The sequence below is a fragment of the Acyrthosiphon pisum genome, chromosome X, assembly GCF_005508785.2.
Source record: "Acyrthosiphon pisum isolate AL4f chromosome X, pea_aphid_22Mar2018_4r6ur, whole genome shotgun sequence".
NCBI lineage: Eukaryota > Metazoa > Arthropoda > Insecta > Hemiptera > Aphididae > Acyrthosiphon > Acyrthosiphon pisum.
Window position 1 is genome coordinate 80,560,087 of NC_042493.1, and position 25,017 is coordinate 80,585,103.

A 25,017-nucleotide genomic window follows, 5' to 3' on the forward strand; every position below is an offset into this window, starting at 1 on the left:
TGAAAATTTGGTAGCTCTATAACAAATATGGTGCTAGAAAAGTTGTCCCGCGCAAAACAGTTTTTGCTATGTCGTGCATTTGTAAGACGGAGACAACGTATGCGGGTGTAGCGTCCTCTTAAGTGGTTAGGTTAATTAGTGTTTATTCCATGCACTTAAATCATGTATACTTTATTAACTAATTTCAATACATTTTAGGCCTTAGACCGGTGAAAAAAATTTAACAATAATAATTTAAATTTTTTAGTAGATGGTTATATAAAAATGAATTATGAATTAAATTAACTCTACATGGCAAAGCTGTTATGATATTTAAATTATTTAAACAAATACAGAAGAAAAATAAGAAAAAATCAGGGGAAGTGTTCAGCTGTATATCAGATTCTAAGTGACCTCTGATATTGAATAAGTCACTATAAAAGTTCAATTTAAATTCAATGATACCATATGAAAAACAATTTTGAGCAGAGGTGTATCGGCTTTATTTTAAGGATATTTTATAATTGTATTAATTTAAATTTCTATTTTTATTAAAGTTAACATAACATATGTATAGATATTTCCAAAATTTTATTTTCAAACGCTAATAACAAAATATTACCTAATGTATTCTTGTATTCAATTTCAAAATTTTTTAACAGTGCCTAATCCATCAAAGTGTATAATCAAAAAACTAAGCTATTTTAAATGCCTATAATAAGTCTTCATGTTTTAAACATTTCACTTTGCATAGAAAACAATAATTTAAGTAATAATAAAATATTTTAAGTTTCTACAATAATGATTTCTTGAATAATAAATTTAATTGAATTTTCAAGCATAATTAAATTAAAATTAAATATTTTATAATTTTTTACAAAATAATTTTCAAATGTCAGTGGTTTGCCCAAAATTCAAACATCAATCACTTATAACAATAAGTGTGGCTTTACACTCAATATTTTCTTTAACTACAGTATAAGAACAACTAATGAGGAACCTTGTATACCATTTTCAAGCTTCTGACCGAGCATGAAATATATCAAATTACATATAAATAGCTACTAAAAAAAAAAAACTATAATATTTTTTTAAGTTATGTCTAGAAGACTATGGCTATAAAATACTAAAATAATATTGTAATTTAAGTTAAAAGAGTTTATATATAATTTGTTTTTGAATTAGGTACAATGAAATCAATTTTATTCAAAAACTAGATATTATGTTTCTCTGTAATTTTTTTTAAAATATGTCTAGATTATTGAAAAAAGTTAGGGAATTTTTAAAGCAAAACTATACCCAATTAGCCACAAGAAACCCTCCATGAAGTTGAAAAATGAAGCATATTTACTGCACTAGAAGGAGACAAGTAATTAATATTGATCCTTTTAGAATCTAAAAAATTGGTTATTATCTTAAAATATCACAATCTAGTCACCACAAGGCAATTTAATTAAAAATTTTCACCAATATGCTTGAAGTAAATAATTTAGTAGTGAGCTACTTTTTATACTACTTTCTAAGGTTGAAAATGTTAATTATTCAGTTTATATGCATGGACCTAGATTTACATGTAGGTACCTACAATTATCTTTATTTTATGTTTAGAAGTCTTATTTAAGAAACTATACTGACCTCTGTAAGCCTTTGTTTATGGCTAGCATGGTCTTTCCAGTGCTAAAACAAAATAAAAATAAAAATAATAAATATATATTTATATATATTTATAAAACAATAAATTCTATATAAAATAAATTGTACAATGAGCGGCAGCTTTAATAAATATTAAGTTACAAGTAAAAATAAATTGTAAATAGTTATCTCAACAGTTATTTGATGCAACAAAAAAAGGAGGTAGATACAAATCTTTTTGATAGCATATTGTTAGAATTTTATTTATCCATAGAAAATAATACAAAATATTTTCTTAAAAATCGATCAATGAACTATTATACTTGAATAAATAATCCTTATTAATGTAATTTATAAATATTTAACATTATTATCATTGATTAGAAATATTTTCTATAAATATAAATGAAGCAAAAAATAAATTCGAAAAAGTTAATTCATATAAATTTTTCAAATAAATAAATCAAACTGTGCCTTTCATATGTTTGACACATAAAATAATAATAATGCATAAAACAATTAATTTTTTATTTAAAAATAAATAAATAGCAACTTAAAAAAAATCTATCTTAAGGTAAATATATAAATTTTATTTTTTTTTACAAGCTAATAATTACATGCACATCAATGAACAATACTATATACCCCCTCTTTCTGACATGAAACATAAGCTTTGTTTCACTATGTTCTATGTGCACAACGAAAATAAATTGTGTCTCTATTTAATTAATTTCTGCCTACCAGCAATTTGTGTGTGCTCACCCGCACTTAATACAAATAATTGGAAATATATTACCTATGCCATCTCGTGATACATCAATCCATTGGTTATAAATTACACTTTGCTACAAATCCAGGAATGGTATGAACAATTTCTCCTCTCCATTGATTGGGTTATTGAGTTTTAAGTCAAGTTTTGATTTATTATGAATATTATTTTTAAAATCATTAACAAATAATGTCAATTATGAATTTAAGTATAATTTTGACCATCATCCGCAAAGGAATTTTAGGAGTAAGAGTTAGTTATTTTATAACAAATACAATTAATAATTTTTAAATAAATATTTTGATTTATGCTTAAAAAAAAGATAAATTTAATAGAATATAGTTTTAATCCCACTTCATAAATATCGAAATACACATCATGTCAATGCTAAATAGGTTAATTTGAGAGGAAATACTTATTTAACTATCGCACAACTGGAACTGAATCCTCCTAGCCCTAATACTTTGCTGTAATGTTCTTTACCGTCGTAGACTCAACGGAATTAAATAATATAGTAAATACACACATACAAAGATGAAAATATGAAACTAAAATAATATTACCTAATTAAATACCAGCAGAATAATAGTATTTAATTTAAGCATTTATCAAGTAATGAAATGTATGTACATATTAAAGTTTAATTTTGAGTAAATACTATACTAATATGTATAATTACATTGTAACAGTAATCCTCTAAATACTAAATTAATATATTCAATGAAAAAAAAATCAACTGTACATTTAAATATATTAATTTAGTAGTTAATAATTAATATTGCATTTAATAATGGAAAAAAATCTAATTGTTATATTATAAAATTGATTTAATATTGATAATGATTATCTCTATACACTCAAACTATACTTAAGAAAGTATAGTTTAATACTTCTTGTTATATAAACAAGAGTATTTAAATTTTTTTTATTTATTCAATTTAAATCATATTATATTGTTATAAACTTAAAGAACATTACAACAACATTACTTATCAACCATTAAGTTACTAAAAATTAATTTTATGATATGTACATTAATATATTGGTAAATAGAATAGTATAATGTGCAATCAAATAAAATAAAATTGTAAAACAACACTATTTATAAGCTGCCACACTTTGTAAAATAAAAAAATAAAAACAAAAACAAAAGACAAAATAAAAGTATAATATACTAAATTTAATGATATTAAAGAATAATAAATTTTAAAAAAATACTGTAATCACTAATTAATAAAAATTTAAATAATCAGGAAAATGTTGGTTCTTTAATAATAATATAATTACGTAAATAATATGAAGTTAAAACAAATGAAGGGTGGGTGATTTATACATGAAATTAAAATGTAAAATGTATTATAAAATATGACCATCATTTTACAGAAATACATAATTTGACTTTTGTTAAATAAGCAGTTAAAAGACATAAGTCATAATATAATGAATTAACATATAATTAGAGCCCAGAGGTTCAGTATACAGTCACAGTTAGCAATTTAAAATATAATGTTAGTATTTCAGGCATTAGATTATATATTATATTTGTGAAAAAAATTTAGTGTTGTGTTAAAACATACCAATGTTTCATTATAAAATCTAAAATTTAGATATGATATTATCTAATATAATACTTATTATATTTTAAAATTATCAAATAAATGTGTAAAATATATGTTGATATTAAAATCAAAGGTTCAATAATATCATTAAATCTGGTTCATCTACTAAAATACTTGTAGAAATAATTTTTTTTTATATATAGTGAAAAGATGAGAAAAATTATTTTTACTAACTAAACGTTGATAATTTTGAAAATAAAATAAATGAACATTATAAGAGTATTTTAAAACAAGGATTTACAATCATCATAAAATAAATGGAACCGTAGATACGGTGTCTCTATGTATTATGTCTTTATAACTTAAAACACTAATTCCCAAATGCATAGTCAAGTATGTGTCACATAAGACATGTTACTATGCCTTATGTGACACATAAATTGACTATGCATATGGATATAAATTGGTTTATTATATTATATTATATTAATTTGTTAAATTTATTATGAAAAGTTCAATAAAACCATAACAAATTATTAATTTAATTTTTAAAATATTAAAAACAATATTATGAATAATTTATATAAATAAGTATGTAATTATAAAATAGATTTTAAATATATTATTAAGTATTGATCAAAAACACTATTATAGGCTCATTTTATTTAAGATTTCAAAATTAAAATGTCAAAATGTGATAAATTATTTTATGCATTGTAAATTATAAATTTTAATTAATAAATTTTTGACTATGATATAAAAATAAAATGCTAACTAGAATTTAAGTACTTTTATTTGGACTTGTGCCTATGAAAAATATATTAAAAATATATTACTAACTACAATCTTAAATATGTAAAAGTGAACGAACAGCACTTGAGAGACCATCAAAAGAAAATTTGCGTTTAAATAATGTATAATTAACCAATTTATGATGTGCTTATTAAAAAAATAATAAAAAATACTTCCCTTAAAAATCTAACTGTAGATCCTTAACTATTATATTTAAATGAACATTAAATATATTGTTATTTGAAAAACCTAAACGTTTAACTTTAAGGTTTTTTAATTAATTTCCCCCTAGTCAATAAATACAAAAATTAATTTTTTTAATTGATAAATTGCGGGTATACCTATTATGTCATTAACATTTATTTTTTTGATCAAACTATAGTTTAAGTGTTTTATATATTTTTGGTAAATTATTGTTGTAAGTGTATATTTAACGTAATATATTTTTCCTTTTTGTCTAACCAAATTATTATTTAAATTTCTTTAATAGTAATTTTATTGAAAAAATGGTACATTTAAAATGAATTGTTAATGAATTGATTCTAATAATATCACTGTAAAACAAATGAAGAGAAGAAATGGTCATACCTGGATAAAGGGGAGAGTGGAATATACCTGAAGCGCCCAGTAGGGTGATGAATAGGGCCAGCAGCAAACCTTCGAGCTCCTTGAGGAGTTAAATAAGCTGCTAATGCAGGTACTGCTTTATTGCTACTAGGATTGTTGGCAAACTTCACAGTAATTGATTCTGTTGAACCTTTGGGAACAGTTCCATTTAATTCTTGAATTGCTCGTTCGGCTTCAATTCTTTGATCAAATCTTATAAAACCAACACCTTTTGAAATTGCTAAAAAGAAATTGTAGTAAATAAAATGTATAACACATTTGACCACTTACACATTAAGTCGTCGAGATATCATACATAATAATAAAATAACAAATCACAGTGTATTATAAGAAATGTAGAATGAAATTTAAAATAATTTTATTAGTATCAATAAATTATTTAAGGTGCTATTTTTTTTATTTACATATAACTAATTTTAACTACCTATATGTATTTTATGACTATAATATGCAATAAATAAATAATTTTTTTTAACGTAAAAAATACAACATTTTATTCTGAGTATTAACTACTGTTTAGAACTATACTAGATTTAGATCTAATGTAGCTATTTTGTTTTAGTTATTTTTAGCTTAGTATCTAAAATAATTTACATAGATTTTTTAATGAATATTAGTGAAATTAGAAGTTCATATTTTGTTTAAAAATAATAAAAATAATAATAATAAATGCAAATTGAATAAACTTTTTTTCATCAACCCTTTGAGGAGCATGGACGTATATCTACGTTTTTACCGCGAATTTCTTTTAATTTCTTTGTTTATGTTTCATTAACGTAAAATACCTTATATAAAGTATGTGCTGCTATCTGTAAAGTTAAATTTCAATCAATCGATTTATTTTAATTTATCAATCCTATTAAAATAGGACGTACATATACGTCTTCGCTCAAAATTTATTTTCAAATTTTTCATTCCTAAGCCGCTCCCTGAGTTGCATTTACGTATTCTAAGGCTGCTCCTCAAAGGGTTAATTTCTAATTATGAACATACAACAATTGCATCAAGAATATAAAATTTTATTTATTCTAGATTAACTTAATACAGTATAAAATATGTTGTTTGATTAATTTAAATTTTTTTTAAGAATTACTGATTATCACATTTCAACTATTAGTCTTTTATTAAAATCAATAACTTACACGGCGAATGATCACCTCCAGTATTTCCTACAAATTGTCGCACTGTGAACATATCAGTAATATTTCTTCCATTAGAATATTTCAAGGCAAACAACGAAATAATAAAAATATGAAACTAAACTCACCAGTCATATTATCACATAAAATTCTTGATGTTATTATCCGACCATAAGGACTAAATAAATTTTCAAGGTCTTGTTGAGTCATATGTTTTGGAAGACCACTGACATACAAATTAGCCCCTTTAATTGCTTCACTACTAGGTCTTGCAAATGATACCTTAAATTATTTTTATTACAATTAATTTCAATGTCCTAGAAAAATTAACTAATATAGTACATTAGTATAAAATTGAATGTACCTTAATTGTTTTATTTTGTAATCTTAGTCCATTTAATGTATTAATTGCTTTTTCTGCATCTTCTGGTCGATGGTAGTTAACAAAACCATAGCCCAAACTTTGGCCTACAAAAACAAAAATAATTGAACAATTGAAGCATGCACACTATTCACTAGTAGTGATGAACATATTATATCCCAATATTATAAATATAAATAAAATAGTGAAACAATTAAATATCAAATTAATTTATTGAGTAATTAATTATATATGTATGTACCTATATGTATGTATGTTCATATTCATGTTAATATCTATAATCAGTATTATGTATGCAAATTAAGTTAATAAAATAAAGTTATCAAAAAAAAAGTAGTTAAATATACTATTGAGGTTTTATTGTTGTATATACTCATAGTCTCCTCACTGATTCCAATAAGTATAAATTACTTCCAACAGACTATTATAAATACTTGATTAAAAATTGTAAATTTAATCATAATATAAATTGTAGATCAAATCTCGTGATTGAATTTATATCTAACGGATTAGAAGACTTCAACATAAAAATATCAAATTTTAAAAATTAAAACAAAGAAATCAAATTTTTCAAGTTATAATTATAGTTATTTTTTTTTTAAACTACTGACAAATTTCAAAATGTCCTCTCTAAAGTACCATCTGTATCCAATTTCTAATCTATAGAGAGGCTATATGAAACTTTTGTTGTACTCATTGATTCTTATAAAACACCCTCCCACACCAAAAAAAAAAAAAAATATATAAATAATGAAAATAATAATTAGATATACAGATTTACTGAAAAAAGCACACGATAGTAAAAAACAAAGTCCTGCTCAAAATATTAAGTTAAATAAATTATAAAAATAATTTGGCAGCGAATTTATATTGGGAAAATTCAAAATATGTATAACATTTAGATAAATAATATTTCTTAACTTATATTTTTGATCTCAAATACTTTACAGTACTACTATACTATACAGTTAAGGCTATACTTTGTCCGAGAACTAAGTAAGTATTTATATTTCAAGCTAGTGTGGGAATAAGTACACATAAATAATACATTTTTATAAAAACAAAATAATACATCCTAGTTTTAAATTAAAAATTGCCATATTAAGAACTAACAATGCTTTAAATTACAGTACCTGATGGAAGAGATCCTGTTGTGAAAAAGCATGAAAAAATAAAAATAAAAATAAAAACATATGTTATGAGTACCTAGGTAGTAGGTTTATTTGTAAAATTCCATTACATAAAAAAAAAAAAATGTTTTCTATAAATGAAATATTTTTAAATGTTACCTATTAAAATAAATGAAAAATTATAAAATCATAAACATAAACTATTTATGAAATCACTAATCATATACCACTTGTAAACAAGTAATTATTTTGTTTATTTAGTTTTAGTACCTACTAATTAATTTAAATTAAAAGTAAAAAAAAATATTTTAACTAAAAGTTAATACCAAATAATAAATACTAATAATTATAATAATTTTCATAATAAATTCAATGGTCAAAATTAAATTAAAAAAATCCTCCTGACATTTGTTTAGTTAGAAATTTATATTTTATATAAATAAAATTTATTATATTCATTTATTTTATTAATAATCAACTAGTTAAAATTATTATATTTTAAGATAGGTAATTTACAATATAAAAGCCAATAGTTATTTATCATTTTAACCAAAAACCGTACTAGGCATGTTCTGTTTTTATTTTATTCAAGGCTATACATATTTAAAATTAAATTAATTTAACCAGGGAATATATTCAATAAGAATACAAATAATTCACACATAGGTACATTCTTAAAACTAACAATAATTTTGTTCTGGAAAAAAAAATATTAAATGGTAAAATTAAATTTTTTTGTTTTATTAATATTTTATTTATTACAATCATAATTCTAATGAGTTAGATTAAACAAACTTCTTCAAGCAAAAATTATAGATGCAAAAAATGTATAAATTAAATACGTCTCCATCAGGTACAATATGATTTAAAATGTTTAAAAAGCAAAATAGTAGGAATTGATTTAATCTCAAAAAAAAAGTATGATAAAAATTAAAAATGTATGATCCACATCTTATTCCAACAGTTTGTAATAATAACTGAAAAACAAGTTTAAGAGAGGATAGGGCAAAAATCTGGGTTTTCAAAATAAATAATTAATTTAATCTATGCATATAATTATTAGGTATAGTTTCTGTAACAATTATGGGCATTGTTGCAATAACAATATCAACTGGAGATGTCTACCTAAATTAAAGTGATATTTGATAATATACAAAGAAATAGAATAAATATATTAATTATTAATATCAAGATTGTTAATTTTGAAAATAATATTATAGGTAGGTTATATTTAAAGCTTTAACATACCTTTGTTAAAATTAACTGTGGTATTTTGATAGGTATATTCAATTTAATAGGAATAAAACTTTTTTTTTCGAGTTAATCGAGGGATTGAAGAAGAACCGCATTAGCATTACTTCTTCTCAAAGCATTACTTCTCCTTAGGAATAATACTTTAACATCACATTACATAGGTACATACATATAAGAATACATCACATTTCTTTTTTAATAATTGTTATTAAATATTGGCTTACATTGTGTTTAGTTTAGTAAATCTTTACAGAACATTTTTAACAAATTTTTATGAGTTCAAAATGTATACAAATTATGTTTGTTACATTTAATATAAATTTAGATATTGTAAAGATTATTATTAGGTACTATTTCATACTTAAAAACTTTATTCCTGTATACCTATGTGGAATAGGTATTCTTAAAAAAGTCGTCTGTAATACATAGATTATCTTTTTAACTAGTAAATTCAACATTCTACAAATTTAAAATTATTAAAACAATGTCAGGGTTTCATTACGTTTTTATATTCGTTAGCGTACGCAGGATTTTTAGTTTGCTTTTGCTTTTTAGAGTGTTTTAGCCATGACTTAAATATACAAGGTTATTGCAACATAGGCCTATCAAACAAAATAAAATGGCAACGTAAAGGTACAGTCTATGGCTTAAGTATAGGTCATCCCCTTAGCGTGATAAAATTATACAGTGGGAGTACTATTGCAATAACCTAGCACCTACATGTAAGCATAGTTCTTAATCAGCCAAAAAAAAATTGAAACGATTTCCGATGTTATTGCAATTTCACATTTGAAAAAAATAATAATTAATCTTCTCTGTGTATTGATTTTGGTAGTGAAAAAGATTTTTTTTTGTAAACTGAAGACTGGGAGGGGGGAGGTAGAACTAAGAATCCTGCTTCTGTGTACGCCACTGATCTGTTTATTATATTTCATTAATACACTGTGTCCATATATTCCACAACATAAAAGAGTATTAAGTACCTAAACTCCGATTCATTTTTTTTTATATTACAGTTATTTAAAATTAAGAAATTTATTTAAGATCCAATTTATTGTTTTTATAAAAAAATTCTAAATTACACATAAGACAATCAACTAATAAATTATAATTTTAGAATATCTTTATCTTAAAACTTTTAGAATAAATAAGTTCTGAATTGTCAATATTTTGGATGTAATTCCAATCGAGCACGAGAAATTTGTTTTAAAAAATAAAATATGTAGCTAAATAGAAAGGTACTACCCAAGAATTTATTTAATAATAAAATTAAGACCATCTACTTTACCTTTATTAAATTTCCTACTAATAAATATTAAAATTATTTCATTTATATAATTATTTTCTATACTATTAAGTATATAGCATTTTATATTACACTAAGTAAATTATCTTTTGAGTATGTGTTAATAGTAGGTAATCATATGTAAATACAAAGATTTCACACTACTACAAATTATTATTTAAAATAATACAACAGAAATATATATAGGCTTACCTGTGACTTTATCTCTAATAAGTTTACAGCTTTCAACTTCACCAATTGAAGAAAATAGTGATCTAATTTCTTCTTGAGTCATTGTTTGAGGTAAATAATTTACAATAAGGTTGGTTTTACTTTCTTCATTCAAGGAATTTCCTTGTGATGCATGAGAATTTGTACTTGAGGTATGTATTGAACCATTATGTGGTAGTGAATCCATTCCGTTTTGCATCATATTGATAATTATAATTGTTTTTAGATTTTTTGACTAGTTTTTTTTTTGTTTCAGTAAACAAATAAAATAAACGAAAACAATAAATTCTGAAATGTAATCAAAATAAAAGGTTAGCTCAGCTATATTAATTAACATTATATTTATTAGGTATTGATAATTCAATTTAAATGTAAGTTTGTACGTAGAAATCTTTTGAAAACAATTAAAAAGTACACATGTCGGGTCTAAGAAACCTGCTACAAATTCCACTGAATAAACCCTTTTTTTTACTGGACAATCTCATATTGTGACTGATGGCAAAAGAGTAACAAGTTTTCAATAGGTAGATAGAATCTTGTGAATAATTAATAGTAGTATTAATTTGTTTTTGAGCTTTATGATAACAATTAAAAGTGATTGTTATCCGTTTATGCAATAATAGGTATAATAAATCACAGATTTAGTTCTTAGGTACAATATTATTAATCATAATCAAATAGGTAACCTACCTAGTTCAAGTATGATTGAATGTTTAATAGTTAATGTTACCTAGTGGCTAGTACCTGCATATAAAAAATAAATAATCAACACTATTTCATAAGTACCGATAACCTATAAGCATTAAGTAGTAAATAAATAACCAGGATAAATACTCATTCATTTTTTTATTTCATTAATTATGTCATGAAATGTATACCTAGGTTCATAGTGGGTACCTTGGATGATAAATATTTAAATATTATGAATTGTGCGAGGAATTGTGCTTCTGAATAAATCATTAAAAATACTAGTAAAACAACATTTGTTAGACCTACTTACTCGCATTTTTTATTCAGACAGAATAAAAATAAGTACTTAATAAATTATTCCTATCTTAGCAAATATTTTTTCAGAAAAACCTGGAATGCTCACTGGTTGTCATAAAAAACAATATTTATTTCAAGACGTTTATTAAGTTACACAAAAATTGTGTTGTTAAATCGTGGGATGGGTAAGCCAGATGGTTGAATGGTTGATCTCCCTGTGGCGAGGAGTTACCTAATAGTTCAAAATTCCGCAGTTATCAGTAGGTGGATGGGAGGGCAGAAAAATAAAAAATATAGCTATCGTTAGTTTTTACCTACCACGTTAAGTATATAATATATTGTTAGGTATAGCTAAAACAGCTGACAGACTAAAATAATATTATAAATTATGATAGTTGACTCGCTACTTGCAGTCCGTCGAGAACCGCCCAAGTTCAGTGGCATTTTCCAAACGCACACTTATCGGCACTGCGAACTACGCGGTCAACTGTCGGCAAACACATATTCGGTCAACGACAAAATTAAAAATTAAAAAAAAAACGAAACGAAGAAAAACAGAAAGAAAAAAAGAGACAGTGACAGGGCAAGTGGAGCAAGACGTGTGAGGGAGACGACGGAGACGTCCGGGCGTCCGAGAGCGAGCGAGCGACGAAGAGAGTGCGGGAAAAGTGAGACGCGTCTGACTCTTCCGACGTGTGCGGCGGCGTCGTCGTCGTCGTCTAATATAATACGGGCTTACGGGCGATGCGTTCGAACGTCGCCTAAACTTCGATTTAACCGTTAAACGAACGGTACCTATAGTATTAAAATGTAATAATAATAACTTTCCTAAGTACTATGTTGACTAATATACTATATGGATCGTTAAACGACAACTTTACGCGTTCGGGAATCGATGTCGTTAAACGCGGTTAAATTTATGTAAATAATATACACATAAGACATGATCATTATTATGATTATGGTTATGATGGTTGTGATCGTGATTCGTGATTACAATTTATATTATTATTACTGTGCTAATAACATCGGTACGCGATGCACGCACACATACGAACCTGCGCACGCGCATGGCTTCACGCACCCGCGCGCTCGCGCGACACGCACACACAAGCCCGGTGCGTCAAACACATGACGACGATAACAATTTTACAGACAACTATAATATTATACAGGGTTATATTTTTTATAGTATTATAATATTTTATAGTCTCTATTTTTACTTTTTAGTGTATAACTGGTGAGTTTGTAACTTGTACGGACTACGGTGCGTGAAGAAAAAATAAATTCATTCGTAATAATTATATTACTGATAATAATGATAAAAGGGAACAACTGACTGAGTAAAGAGCTGCTGTGGCGGCCGGCGGACCATACGATGATCGGTCGTTGTCGGGCTGAAAGCGCGTGCGCGCGAGTGAGCTTCGAAGTTCGAAATCCCTCCGCCAGTAAAAAGCTTACAAAATTCCTTTTGGTGCTACACTGCTACTGCATATCGGCCGTGTCTCATCACTCTCCCTCACACTCTCTGTCTCTCCCTATTTCTCTCTCTCTCTCTCTCTCTCTCTCTCTCTATCTCTCTCTTTCTCTCTCTCGTCCCCTCCTTTGAGGCCGCTACGGACCGTCGGACCGAGCACAGAGCAGCTCGAGCGATCGACGGCCCGGCTGGCGGCTACCGCCCCCTCACAAACTATTGCCCGACAACCCGAGCTCGAGACTCGAGTAGAGCCGTCCATCATCAGTCATCACCATCAAGTATACGTCTTAATATACTAAATAAAATTATATTATGATTACATTATTTTATTCTTCGTTCCTACACACCCCTGTTTCCCGGAACAACGACATTGATTATTGAAATAAGGTTTATATGCCATCAGTATAGAATCGCGCTCGCAATCACACCCTGCTTACTTTTACATTGGTAATAAACTTTAAGGCGAGTAAAGTTATGGACACTTTTTGGGAAATTTGAATGCGTTTAACTGTTTAAGGCTACACTCTTCGTGGTACCTACTACACGGTACACATAATATGCATTTTCAAACTCTTGCACAATAGTCCAGAGATTTAGTATGTAGAAGTGATTTAGTGATTTGTTGGAATATATAAATATATTGTAGGTAAAACCTGGAAAAGCCGAAACGAGGGGAAAAACGTCTTATCATTTTGAGTTTAGTGCTTACAATAAAAAACTGTATAGTATACATTTTTACGATCTTTGAGGATCATTGTTTTGAACACGACCTTTGTTTTCATATGCATTGACTATAACGATGGCACATTCCATCAAGTAGTTAGACTTTATTTAATAGCTTACTACTGTCACGTAATACTCAGTCACATATTTCTCGTCAAACACTACAAATACCTTGTTCTAAAAAATTGGTGAATTTGAACTTTAACAACTTTTTTTAGGTTTTTAAACAGTTTTGAGTCAATTTGAGAAAAACTTATGAGAAACCTTGTATTCAATGTTCACGCCTAAGGTATTAAAATTAACAATTTTATGATTTTTTTTACTACAAAATAGTATAGGTATGCAAATTTTCCTGATTTTCCTGACAAATTTTGTCAAAATTGGAACTTTAAACGCTTACAAAAAAATTGTATCTTAATATGCCTATTCGATTCTGCAGTGAAAATTCAAATTCGATTTTGTCAAAAACTGGTGTTGCATGAAAATTCTCCATATTTTTTGTTAGTTGTTTACGATGATTAATTTTAAAAAAATTCTGAGAATTTTTTATTTTTACCCCCTTAAAGTACCAACTAGATAAAATGATCTACCAAAAACCACCATCCATGTTGAAAATAGAATATTATATTATACAAAATTTATAAAAAAAAAAAATAACGCAAATAACGTTGTAAAACCAAATACCAATAATGGCCTAAAGTCTATATTCTGAAACGGCCGCGGGAGCTCAAACTCATAAATAAAATTCGTCTATAAAAAAAAAAACTGTCATATACGATATACAGTGTATTATACACATAAATATAAAAATATTTTAGTTTAAAATAGCCAATTAGGTATCTAAGAAATCAAAAATGTGTTATTTATATTAGTAGTATTTATTTCCTATACTATATACTATATACCTACTTATATATATTTTAAAATAATTAATACTTCTACTGTTTTTAATGAACATATAGGTACTATATAATATTCAAATGTTTATAATAATTATACTATAATTAATGTATACCTAAATATTTCCATCGTGTTTAAAATTATGTGTTATAATTAGCGACAAAATAATAAAACTTTCCTAAAATACCTAAATTATATTATATTATACACCACGATAAGCGTCATGTAGAAGCACTGAAGCAATTTATTATTCTTAGAAAAATATATTTGAAAATGGGCCTTTATCAATGATTATGGGGTTCCACACTACCTATATATGTGTATACTAAAATGGTTATAGGTGTTAGAGACTTAGAGTCAAGAGGTTAGAGGTTTATCAATATTTGATGGCTATATGAGTGAGCGTGTTCGTAGCCGGTGGAAAACGTTGAACGAGTAACATTATATAATATTATTGTATAAGATAGATCAATATAATATAAAACCAATACGCAAACACACTTGGCGATCATTTTTAGGAAACCTTATATTTAAATATTCAGTGATTATTAGTTGTTTGGCGTTACGTCTAATGTCTATTTTCTAAGTTCCAAACATTTTTGAATATTTGTAATATATACAATTAATGAAGTATGTATGCAAATAATTAATTGGTGTACATATCACCATATGCTTTGTGGCTTGTTATTTATAATAACTAATAAATCAAAATATTTAGTTATTAATCAAGTATTTTAATATACCTATATAATACAATTAAAATTTAAAGTTAAACCATATACATTTAAGTGCATAAAAAGGGCGGGGGGCAAGTGGGTAGGTACCACTAGATTCACTTTTCTACCAGAGAAGATGATTAGGCAGAAAATCTAAGCATTTTTACTCCCCAAAAAGGTGATGACAGACACAAAAATTAAAAAAATTAATAATAAAAATAGACATCATTGTAAAATCAATATATCCATCGGAGCGCTCAGTCTAAAATAAAAAGTAAGCAAATGTTGATAAATTATGACAAAATGTATCATTTGCGTCCAAAGAGTAAGAATAGGAGGGTTTATTCACTCAAAGCTATATTGAAGAGGTTCAACAGACAGTTTATTTTTAATACAAAATATAAGTTGTACATACGTACCTACAGCATACAAACAGGTATCCTAAATGAAATAAATATATAAAATGTTAAAATGCATTACCGACAAGCAAATGGAAAATCCTATAGAAATATAGAAGTAAAACATACAATATAATAACTATTAAACGTAGTACAGAAAATAATCCTAACGAACCACATAGTATAGTTTGCAATGAAATTTATGAAATTGTGGGATTACACTCTGAAGAATATTGTATGATGTATTGTAATAGAATACTACTATAATAGTACTATATTGTCCTTATTACTATATTACATATTGTTAACAGACTACAAGTGCGTGGTGAATAAAATATACGCTGGTCAAATCAGAACTTGTTCAGAAAACTCTCCACAGCCCAAAGTAAATATTTAAAAAAATAACCATTGTAGGTAATTAAAATATTTGGAAAAATTAGACATAAAAATATAAAATTTTACTAGAGAACCTAGACTTAATTAATAAAGCGACTTACTGTCGATGGAATTAATACTGTAAAATGTAAATACAAGCAGTAGACATAATATTATAAACAAATCGTTTGCAAAAGAGTGCAGGATATAACTTACATATAATAGACAAGAATAATACATAGTTTATACGGTATAATAATAAAAAGTCTGAAGTCAAAAAGCACGTGGTTAAAATGTCCAAGGCATAAAAAGTGAGCAGTGAAAAAGTCAGAAACATAAAAATACCGGTACATATAATTAGGTAAAAGGAAAAATATCATGTGATGCACAATCTAACTTCCAATTAGTACCTATTAATATAAATTTAATTGTAACTAAATTTTTACCTACCTAACAAAATTAATTTTTTTTTTAATATTATTTTTTTGACGACAGTTAGTTAATTAAACTGAAAAGTAATAATACTAGAAAATATTATAATTATTATTGATTTTTTTTTGTTAAATATATTATATTTTGTATGGCGATAGTTAATACTCAATTTATTATATTATTTCGATTTTATTATATTGATAATGATATACTAAGTATATAATTATTATAATCATTGATTTTTTTTTTTAAATATATTATATTTTGTATGGCGATAGTTAATACTCAATTTATTATATTATTTCGATTTTTTATATTGATAATGATACTAAGTATATAATTATTATAATCATTGATTTTTTTTTTTTAATATATTATATTGTATATGAAGATAGTTAATACTCAATTTAATTAAGAAATCATTACCTATATTATAATATTATGTATATCTTATTTGTATGTAATAATTATTTACATTTTTTTATTCATAACATAATACACTAGAATTTTTTACCGCGATTTGTTTATACATTTATGAAATCTGAATAAGCTTATAAGTAATTTTGTGTATAAAAGTTCCGAATTATATACCTAACAGTGTAAAAATAATTATCATCTCTACCTATAATTTATTACATTCTATTAATATAATATGTACGCAATAATCTGTTTATTTTTAAAGGTTTTTAATTTTATATTTTATAGTTTTTAAGCCTGCAAAAATGTACTTTTTAATACATACTGATAGAAAAACCCTGCACGTGATAAACTAGCGACTGGCGTAAATGCCTATCCTTATTCAGGTATACATTATCATACCAGTGTAAAATACCTAATGTAGGTATTAATTATATGTATGTAATATATTAATATGAACTTTTTACTAATAATATGTCTAGGCGAGTAGGTACTACGTATATTATGGTATATATAATATTTATATTGGTACGCAGTAAGCACTCTGCAGACTCGCGGAGGAAATAATACAACGTACCGCGAGCCGCGAGGGGCACCTTGCGCTGATATGACGCCTGTATAGTGTATGTTAGGTACGGTGCGGCCCGGACATTATTGATTTTTTGAACGCGAAACCGCTTTCCGCAGATTTCCTACGCGCTCCCGGGCCCCGGACCACCGCGATAAGTGCAACGACCCGCTCTCGGTGAACAATTGGGGTGGTTGACGGTTATGTATATAGTATATCCACGCCGGTTCAATAAATAGCGCAGCTAGGGGCGTATTTATACAGCGTATATTATAATTTATAATACACCGCACACGCGTAATATTATATACAACGGGCGTGCGCAAGTGGTCTCGAATTTTCGAGAAGTAGCGTTTTCGTTTTCTTTTTTCTGTTATTGAAGTTATAACTTATAAGCATTAACTGAGGTGGGAGAGAGGTAACGACTACCCTCTGTCAAAATCAAAAGGAGCAATAGGACTACTTCGATATTTTTTAAATTTGTTTTAAAAAAATTATAGAAATATATTGTTAATAAGGCATTTTTAAATTAATATTTATTTTTTCACGTGTTAGATACTTATTACTTATCAGATATTATTATAAGTATTATAAAGTATTCTGAATATATTTTTTAAGAACTATTCGAATGGTACGTATTCTGAATACTTTAATTCTGATTTATTCGAATATGTATTCCGAATACAAAATAAAAGTATTCTTTAAAAGACTGCTACCAGGAATAACAATATGGAATCCAATTATTTATGAGTAGAATTCAAATTATTTATTAAAATGTGTTTCGTAATATTTTTAAACTTTTTGTAGGTCATATAATTTTATTTTTATAAAAATAATTACATACAATAATTACATTACTATAGGTACAATGTATATTTTATACAATTACGAATATAATAAAAAAATTATCGATATCAAGCGAATTCTGGCTTCGAGTAAATGAACGTTTATTTTTATCCGTTCTCTCCATTACTATTAAAAAACAATTCAATTATTTAACTACGAATACATTTACATAAGCGAAAAGAGACTATGAAAGGTTATTTTATAAATTTGAAAGACTTCTAACTTTTAAGATTAATTTCAATCAAATTATTTATCAAGTTAATACAGAATCAACATAAAGAGAAAAATGACTCCAATTAGCACATACCTAACAATGTACATTGTTTCAAAATAAATAAGTAAAACTATAAAGTGGTCAAAGGTACAATAATTCGTAATTGTTCCTAATAACATATAAGTAATATAAATCTGTTAAATCATTAATTTAAAAAATGTTGTGTGGGAATAATACAAATTACAAAGTAATTCTTTGTAATGTTTCTTATTTTGATGTAAATAATTTGTATTCATTTTGTATAAATTAACTGTATTATTATATTGTATATAATTGTACAGATTTAATTAAAAATATATTTTACAATATGATACATGTACCGAATATTTGTTCTTACTTATTTCAATGCCATCTATTTTATTTTAAATTTTATTTCGACCAGTTCTTTATCAGTACTCAGTAGACATTTTAATTTTTTATATTAATTTAATCACTTAATCAATAATCGTGATATTGTTGAATGTTGGTAAAAAAATATTATATTGTGATACGCATATGAAATTGTATAAAAAATACGGTCAATGGGGGGGGGGGTCAAACCCCATGAGAACCCCCCACACCGTGAGTACGCCACAACGCATATGTAACATCGAACGTCTTAGTCATTCAGTTAATTTAAAATCGTTGAATATATTTTGAAAGCGACGTAAGACTTATACTTTATAGTGAAGTTATAATATATTTATAAAAAACTATGTGGGTATTATAATGTATGTCAATGAGTCAATGAATAGTTTTAACTTATAAGTTATTAATATTATTAAAGATACTCTGCAGTCTGCATGATTGAAAAACAAAACTGTATAAAAGTAAATAATTGCCCATCGACTCATTGTTTTAGTAAATACCTACAGTTGTTGAAGTGGGCATACGATGGGATGGCCTCTCTCCATTTTTTATAATTTATATTTTCCATCTCTCCACTTATTTTGTCAAAAATAATGCACCCTTATAATAATGTACAAATATTATCGATTAATATTGGTGTTTTTCATAAAATGTTATTTTTACGATGGTTTTTTTTTTTTAAATTAGTTTTATATGATACAAAGAATATGTGTGTTTATCAATATTATAAATTTGACGATGAACTTATTTGATAAGAAACAAGTACTTACCTATTTGTTTGTTCGTTTAAATTATGCCATAATGGCATAATATGATAACTAGATCTAATAAATCTTAACTTTAGATCATAATATATTATGGATGAAGCTACAGCGTATGATTTTGTTGTCGATATAGTGACGAGTAACCGAATTAGGTGATCAATGTGCGCAAACGCAATGCAACTCCTCGCATAATTATCAATAGGTAAAATAGGTATCTGTGGATAAATATGCGAGAAGTCGCATGGCGCGTGCGCAAATCGACCACCTAATTCGGTGACTCGTCGCTATATCGGCAACGTTTTTTTATACTGATTTAATACGCTGTAGCTTCATCCATAGTAGGTATATGATCTAAGATCTAAACCTAGTTTCTTACAATTTTATCTTGATAAGATGATATGTTAATTTAGGGCTGTATGAGTTTGATTGATTTTTAAAAATCATTCAAAACTGCTAATTAATATAGAAATTTGTTTCATAATACTAGGCGTTGAAGGAAATATATTTTATTTTGTTTATTTGTCTCTTTTTTTTTTATAAAAGTGTATATTTTGTTATATTTGTATTTAAAGTGCATTTTTGCACTTTAACATACTTTGCACTACCTATACGTTCATACAATCATACTCAAGGGCTATAACTTTAGGAAAACCTATACGATTATTAAATGTAAAATGGCATTTCGCAACCGTCGTAAAAATAAAGTCCACGGATAACGAGCAAAGAACAACAACGACCTCTGTTCAGCTATCGCACCTTTGTTTTTGTATAGGTGTGTGTAACGGTCGATATTAAGCCCGCTAGGTATCTACCTATATGTACTTATGAAAAAACGTAGTGAAGAGGAAATAGCGTTTTGAGTATTTACTATTATGACTGCGAAACAAGGCTTGGTGCTTTTATTTTGTAATAGATGAAAAGTCAAAGTTAATATTGCAAAGTAGGTAAGTTGTAAGTATATTGTTTAGAATTTCGTTTAATATCACCATGCACGATTGGGGGAAAAAACCTTGCAATCGCGTTCATGCTAAATCTTCGGGAGAAGTTAAATGGAAAGTATTTATGAGCAAAAAGATTAAAAGCAGAAAATTCTAAATTGACAACGTAACAATGTTTAAGACAATATAAAAACATTGTAATTATTGTTAAAACGAAAATAATGGTTTGACATAATATTGAGACAACATATTTTGACAGAGCTTAAACTCTCTTTATAAAATATAGGTACTACTTGTTACCATTCAGGAGAGTATTCACTTAATTGTTTTCCAGATATACCGACGTTCCGCATAAAATGGTCCCTTATTCGATGTAGGACTGTTTTGAAGTCTCGGAGGAAATTATGGACGGATATTAACAAATTAAGTTTCCGTTATAGGTATATATTTTGTTACTACTTACTGCGTGGAACGACCATTTATTAATCATCAAATGCATATAAAAAAAATAACCATCTAGGTACTAGTAAAAATACAATCATGCTCTGCTGATAAAATATGAAATACCATTTAAAAATCAATATTTAGTTACAAGTTTATCTGTTAGGATATTATGATTATTTGATAGGTAAGTTATTTCCTTTTAGATTCAAAACGCACATCGCGTATCATCCTGTACAAACCCTATTTCACAGGAAACTGATATTTATTACATTAAAAAATGATTGAACCTTTCGCGTGCTATTGTCAAATTGTGAATCCGGGCATATAATGTTTATATATTATAGACTATATATAGGAACCTACTATAGTCTATATATATGGTACCTATCTAAAGTAAGATAATTTTAAAGAATAGTTAACACCAAACGTAATGTGTACCTATAGTGTATAACAACTAATTAACTTCATATTATATATAGTACTATAGGCATATCTACTACGGAATACAATTAGTGCATATGATCGATTTAAATTAGTTTGTTTTATTGTATTTCGTATATAGTTAAGTATATTTTAAACTATTAAATTAAAAAAAATATATAATACTAACTAGAGTCTAGACTACCTATGCACAAAACAAGTGATTAATGTCGAAGGTATCGAAGTACCTAACTTTTAACTGAGTTGTGTTTGAATGTATTTATTCATTATTTGTTTTCAAATATTTATTCATTATACCTAGATAACAATAATAAACCACTCAAACTCAAGTTTAACAATTAAACAAACTATAGGCATACAATTTGATAATTCACATTTTTCTTCACAAACATGATTTTAAATGCTGTATATCTTAAATGTTTTTTTTAGCAGGGGCTAATATAAATTATTATCACCATTATGAAAACGCTGTCAGGATTGTTTAATGCTTGTCAAATAAGAATTATGAAGACAAAATATTTTTTTTATGTAAGTACCCAACTACAATACTGAATTTGTGCGTAAATACTAAACTATATAACTCATTTATGAATAAAGTATGAAATATATAATTATTATTCAAATTATTGCGAATTGTAATGAATATATTATCAAAAAATTAAGGTTTATTCTATCAAAATTATTATTATAATAAATATTAATGTACATAATTATTGTACTATTTAATTTTTCAAACAAATATCTTTCTTTATTATCTGAAATTCTAAAAATAAATCAAGTTAAATTAATTTAATAAAAAAATATTATTATGTACTATATCTACTAAATATTAATTACAGTAGAATTTATAAATTAATAAAATCTGCTCGTATACTATAAACACCGAATTAATTAATTATACCTGTCATGTAAACGTCATTATGACAGAGCATATTATTTATTAAGAATGATGGTTTTATTACAATATACGTATCATAGGTAGCTGATAATATTAATTATTTTACCTATAAGCTATTATATTATGCGACATGAGTAGATGTCACAATGCAAACTCTATATCCTAAATAGCTGCCTACTTAGACTGTCTTAGACTCTTAGTTTTTACTAGTTACTACTTTGTGTACAAAAACAATTTACTTAAACGAGTACCTATTACAGTAATGCAGCTGTATAGTGTATATAATAACTGGGTACTTTATTTATACATCGCATTTCAAACTTAAAATGAATATTATTAAATATTACAGTGTATTTTTATAACACTTCCATATTTTAAATCTCAAATGTTTTTTTTTTAACTAGGTAATTTAACTTTTAGGTACAACAAAACACAAATATGCTCTTTACATATTATTTTATTTTTTTATCTCTAAAACTTTGAAAAAAGTTACCTACTTGATAAATTATGAAAATTATAAGATTACTTAGTATACGTTAAGTAGCGTTTTGTGAAAGAGTTTTAACTAAATATCATTCTAATATTTTAATAAGTAGGTAGGTATTGAATAAGTACCTATGTCCTATATGTATTATACGAATAAGCACTTCATGGATTCATTGTTTAAAAACTATAATTATTAGTTATGATAGTTACCTATGTAAATGTAATTTATAAAAGGAAATAGTATAGGTGTGGTCCCAAACTCCCAACAATAAATAGGCACGTACAATTAAGGTAGGTTTACTGAAATAGGTACTAAAATAATAGAATATACATTTAGAGTAGATCGAAATTAATGTATTCGTAACAATTATTTATTAGTATAAATAATATGAAAATATCTATTTTGGAGTTGAATTTTTAAGGGACGTCACACCCGTGGCTTATAAAACATATACCTACCAAATTTGCGTTATGCAGAACCAATACTGTGCTGTTAGATTTAATAGTAAGGGAATTGACCTATTATTAAAACTAAATATAAGAACATTGAAATATGTGTTTGTACGACAATTATTTACGATATTTAATTTTTAATTGAGGTATAACCATTTTTAAATTGCAATATTTTACATACAACTACCTACATACACTACATTCAACTTGCTTCAACATTTAAAAATTATAAAAACCGACGTACAGATAGTGTTTTTATATACACCTTAAAGTTTTACCAATAATAAGTCAATTCACTCTAACATTAAAGCTACCTAACTAAACAAAATTGGTTAACGCATAGGTATTTGTTATGTTATTCGCTTGTAAGACGAAGACAACACACATGTGGGTAATTATATATTGAGGTTTAGGCAATTTCAAAGAATTCCTGGAAAATGTAAATGCTTGGGAATGGCCGGGAATATATAAAAATATTACCATTTAATAATCATTATGTAAAATAATAACGTATTGAGATAATTAGATAGATTTTCAAGTTTTTTATCAGAATATATTATATACATTATTAATTTATGAAGTAAAAATCAAAATAAGTTGTAATATTTTTTTAATAATTTATATTATTTAAATATAATAATATAGATACCTCTAATAACAATCAAAATATAATAAATGAATGACATTGTTGAAACACAGAATGGAAGATTTTACATGTATGTAAACTAGTTAAGTTAAGATGTTGATGTAGGTAATGATGTACAATATTAAGTTATAATTAGATTCGAAACAAAAAGTTTGTAATTAAATATTGATAGATAGATAACTAGTAAATTATTATAACATCCACGTTGTGCTTAATTCTTACTCAGTGGTTATAGTGGTTACACCACAGAATAACAATTTATTATATTCTGTGTTTATAGAGTGAAACAGTTATATTTTTACAATAATGGTGAATTGGACATATTTTTCAGTCCAGGATAATATAGGTATAAACATATGCCGTAAAATAGTAATTGAAATATATAACAATATATCCTTAGAAATATAGACTCGCAGAATGTCTCCACTCAGAAACGTTTTTTGTCTACAATATTTTATCATTGAATTCAAATTTAACACATCTATCATAATGACCTACTCAATGACTAGATAAACTAGTCACATTGTACCTACTACATTACAGAGTAACTCCCCGTTTTTGTTTTCCCTACAGTCCATCCATTAATAACCGAAAATTGTACTTATGATAATAAATTGTGTTTAAGTTAAAATAAATGAATAGGTAGGTAAGTAGCTCATAACAATAAAAATACATATAAATAGGTATGTACCTATAAATATACTTAA

General features: G+C 26.1%; 1 protein-coding gene across 12 annotated transcripts in view; it reads right to left on the reverse strand.

Moving 5' to 3' along the window:
• LOC100168796 (ELAV-like protein 3) overlaps positions 1–25,017 on the reverse strand; it is a 30,299-nt gene that overhangs the window by 2,735 nt on the left and 2,547 nt on the right. The window contains exons 1-8 of one of the 12 annotated variants that reach the window (XM_016800486.2): positions 12,085–14,236; positions 10,762–11,067; positions 8,013–8,027; positions 6,862–6,965; positions 6,626–6,779; positions 6,501–6,554; positions 5,320–5,578; positions 1,615–1,656 (exon numbers count right to left, since the gene is read on the reverse strand). In XM_016800486.2, coding sequence (XP_016655975.1) covers positions 1,615–1,656; positions 5,320–5,578; positions 6,501–6,554; positions 6,626–6,779; positions 6,862–6,965; positions 8,013–8,027; positions 10,762–10,981 — 848 coding nt within the window. In that variant the 5' untranslated portion in view covers positions 10,982–11,067; positions 12,085–14,236. Of the gene's footprint in view, positions 1–1,614; positions 1,657–5,319; positions 5,579–6,500; positions 6,555–6,625; positions 6,780–6,861; positions 6,966–8,012; positions 8,028–10,761; positions 11,068–12,084; positions 14,237–25,017 lie in introns of those variants that run through there. The other 11 variants (XM_029489995.1, XM_029489986.1, XM_029489985.1 and 8 more) reach the window with 11 other exon arrangements.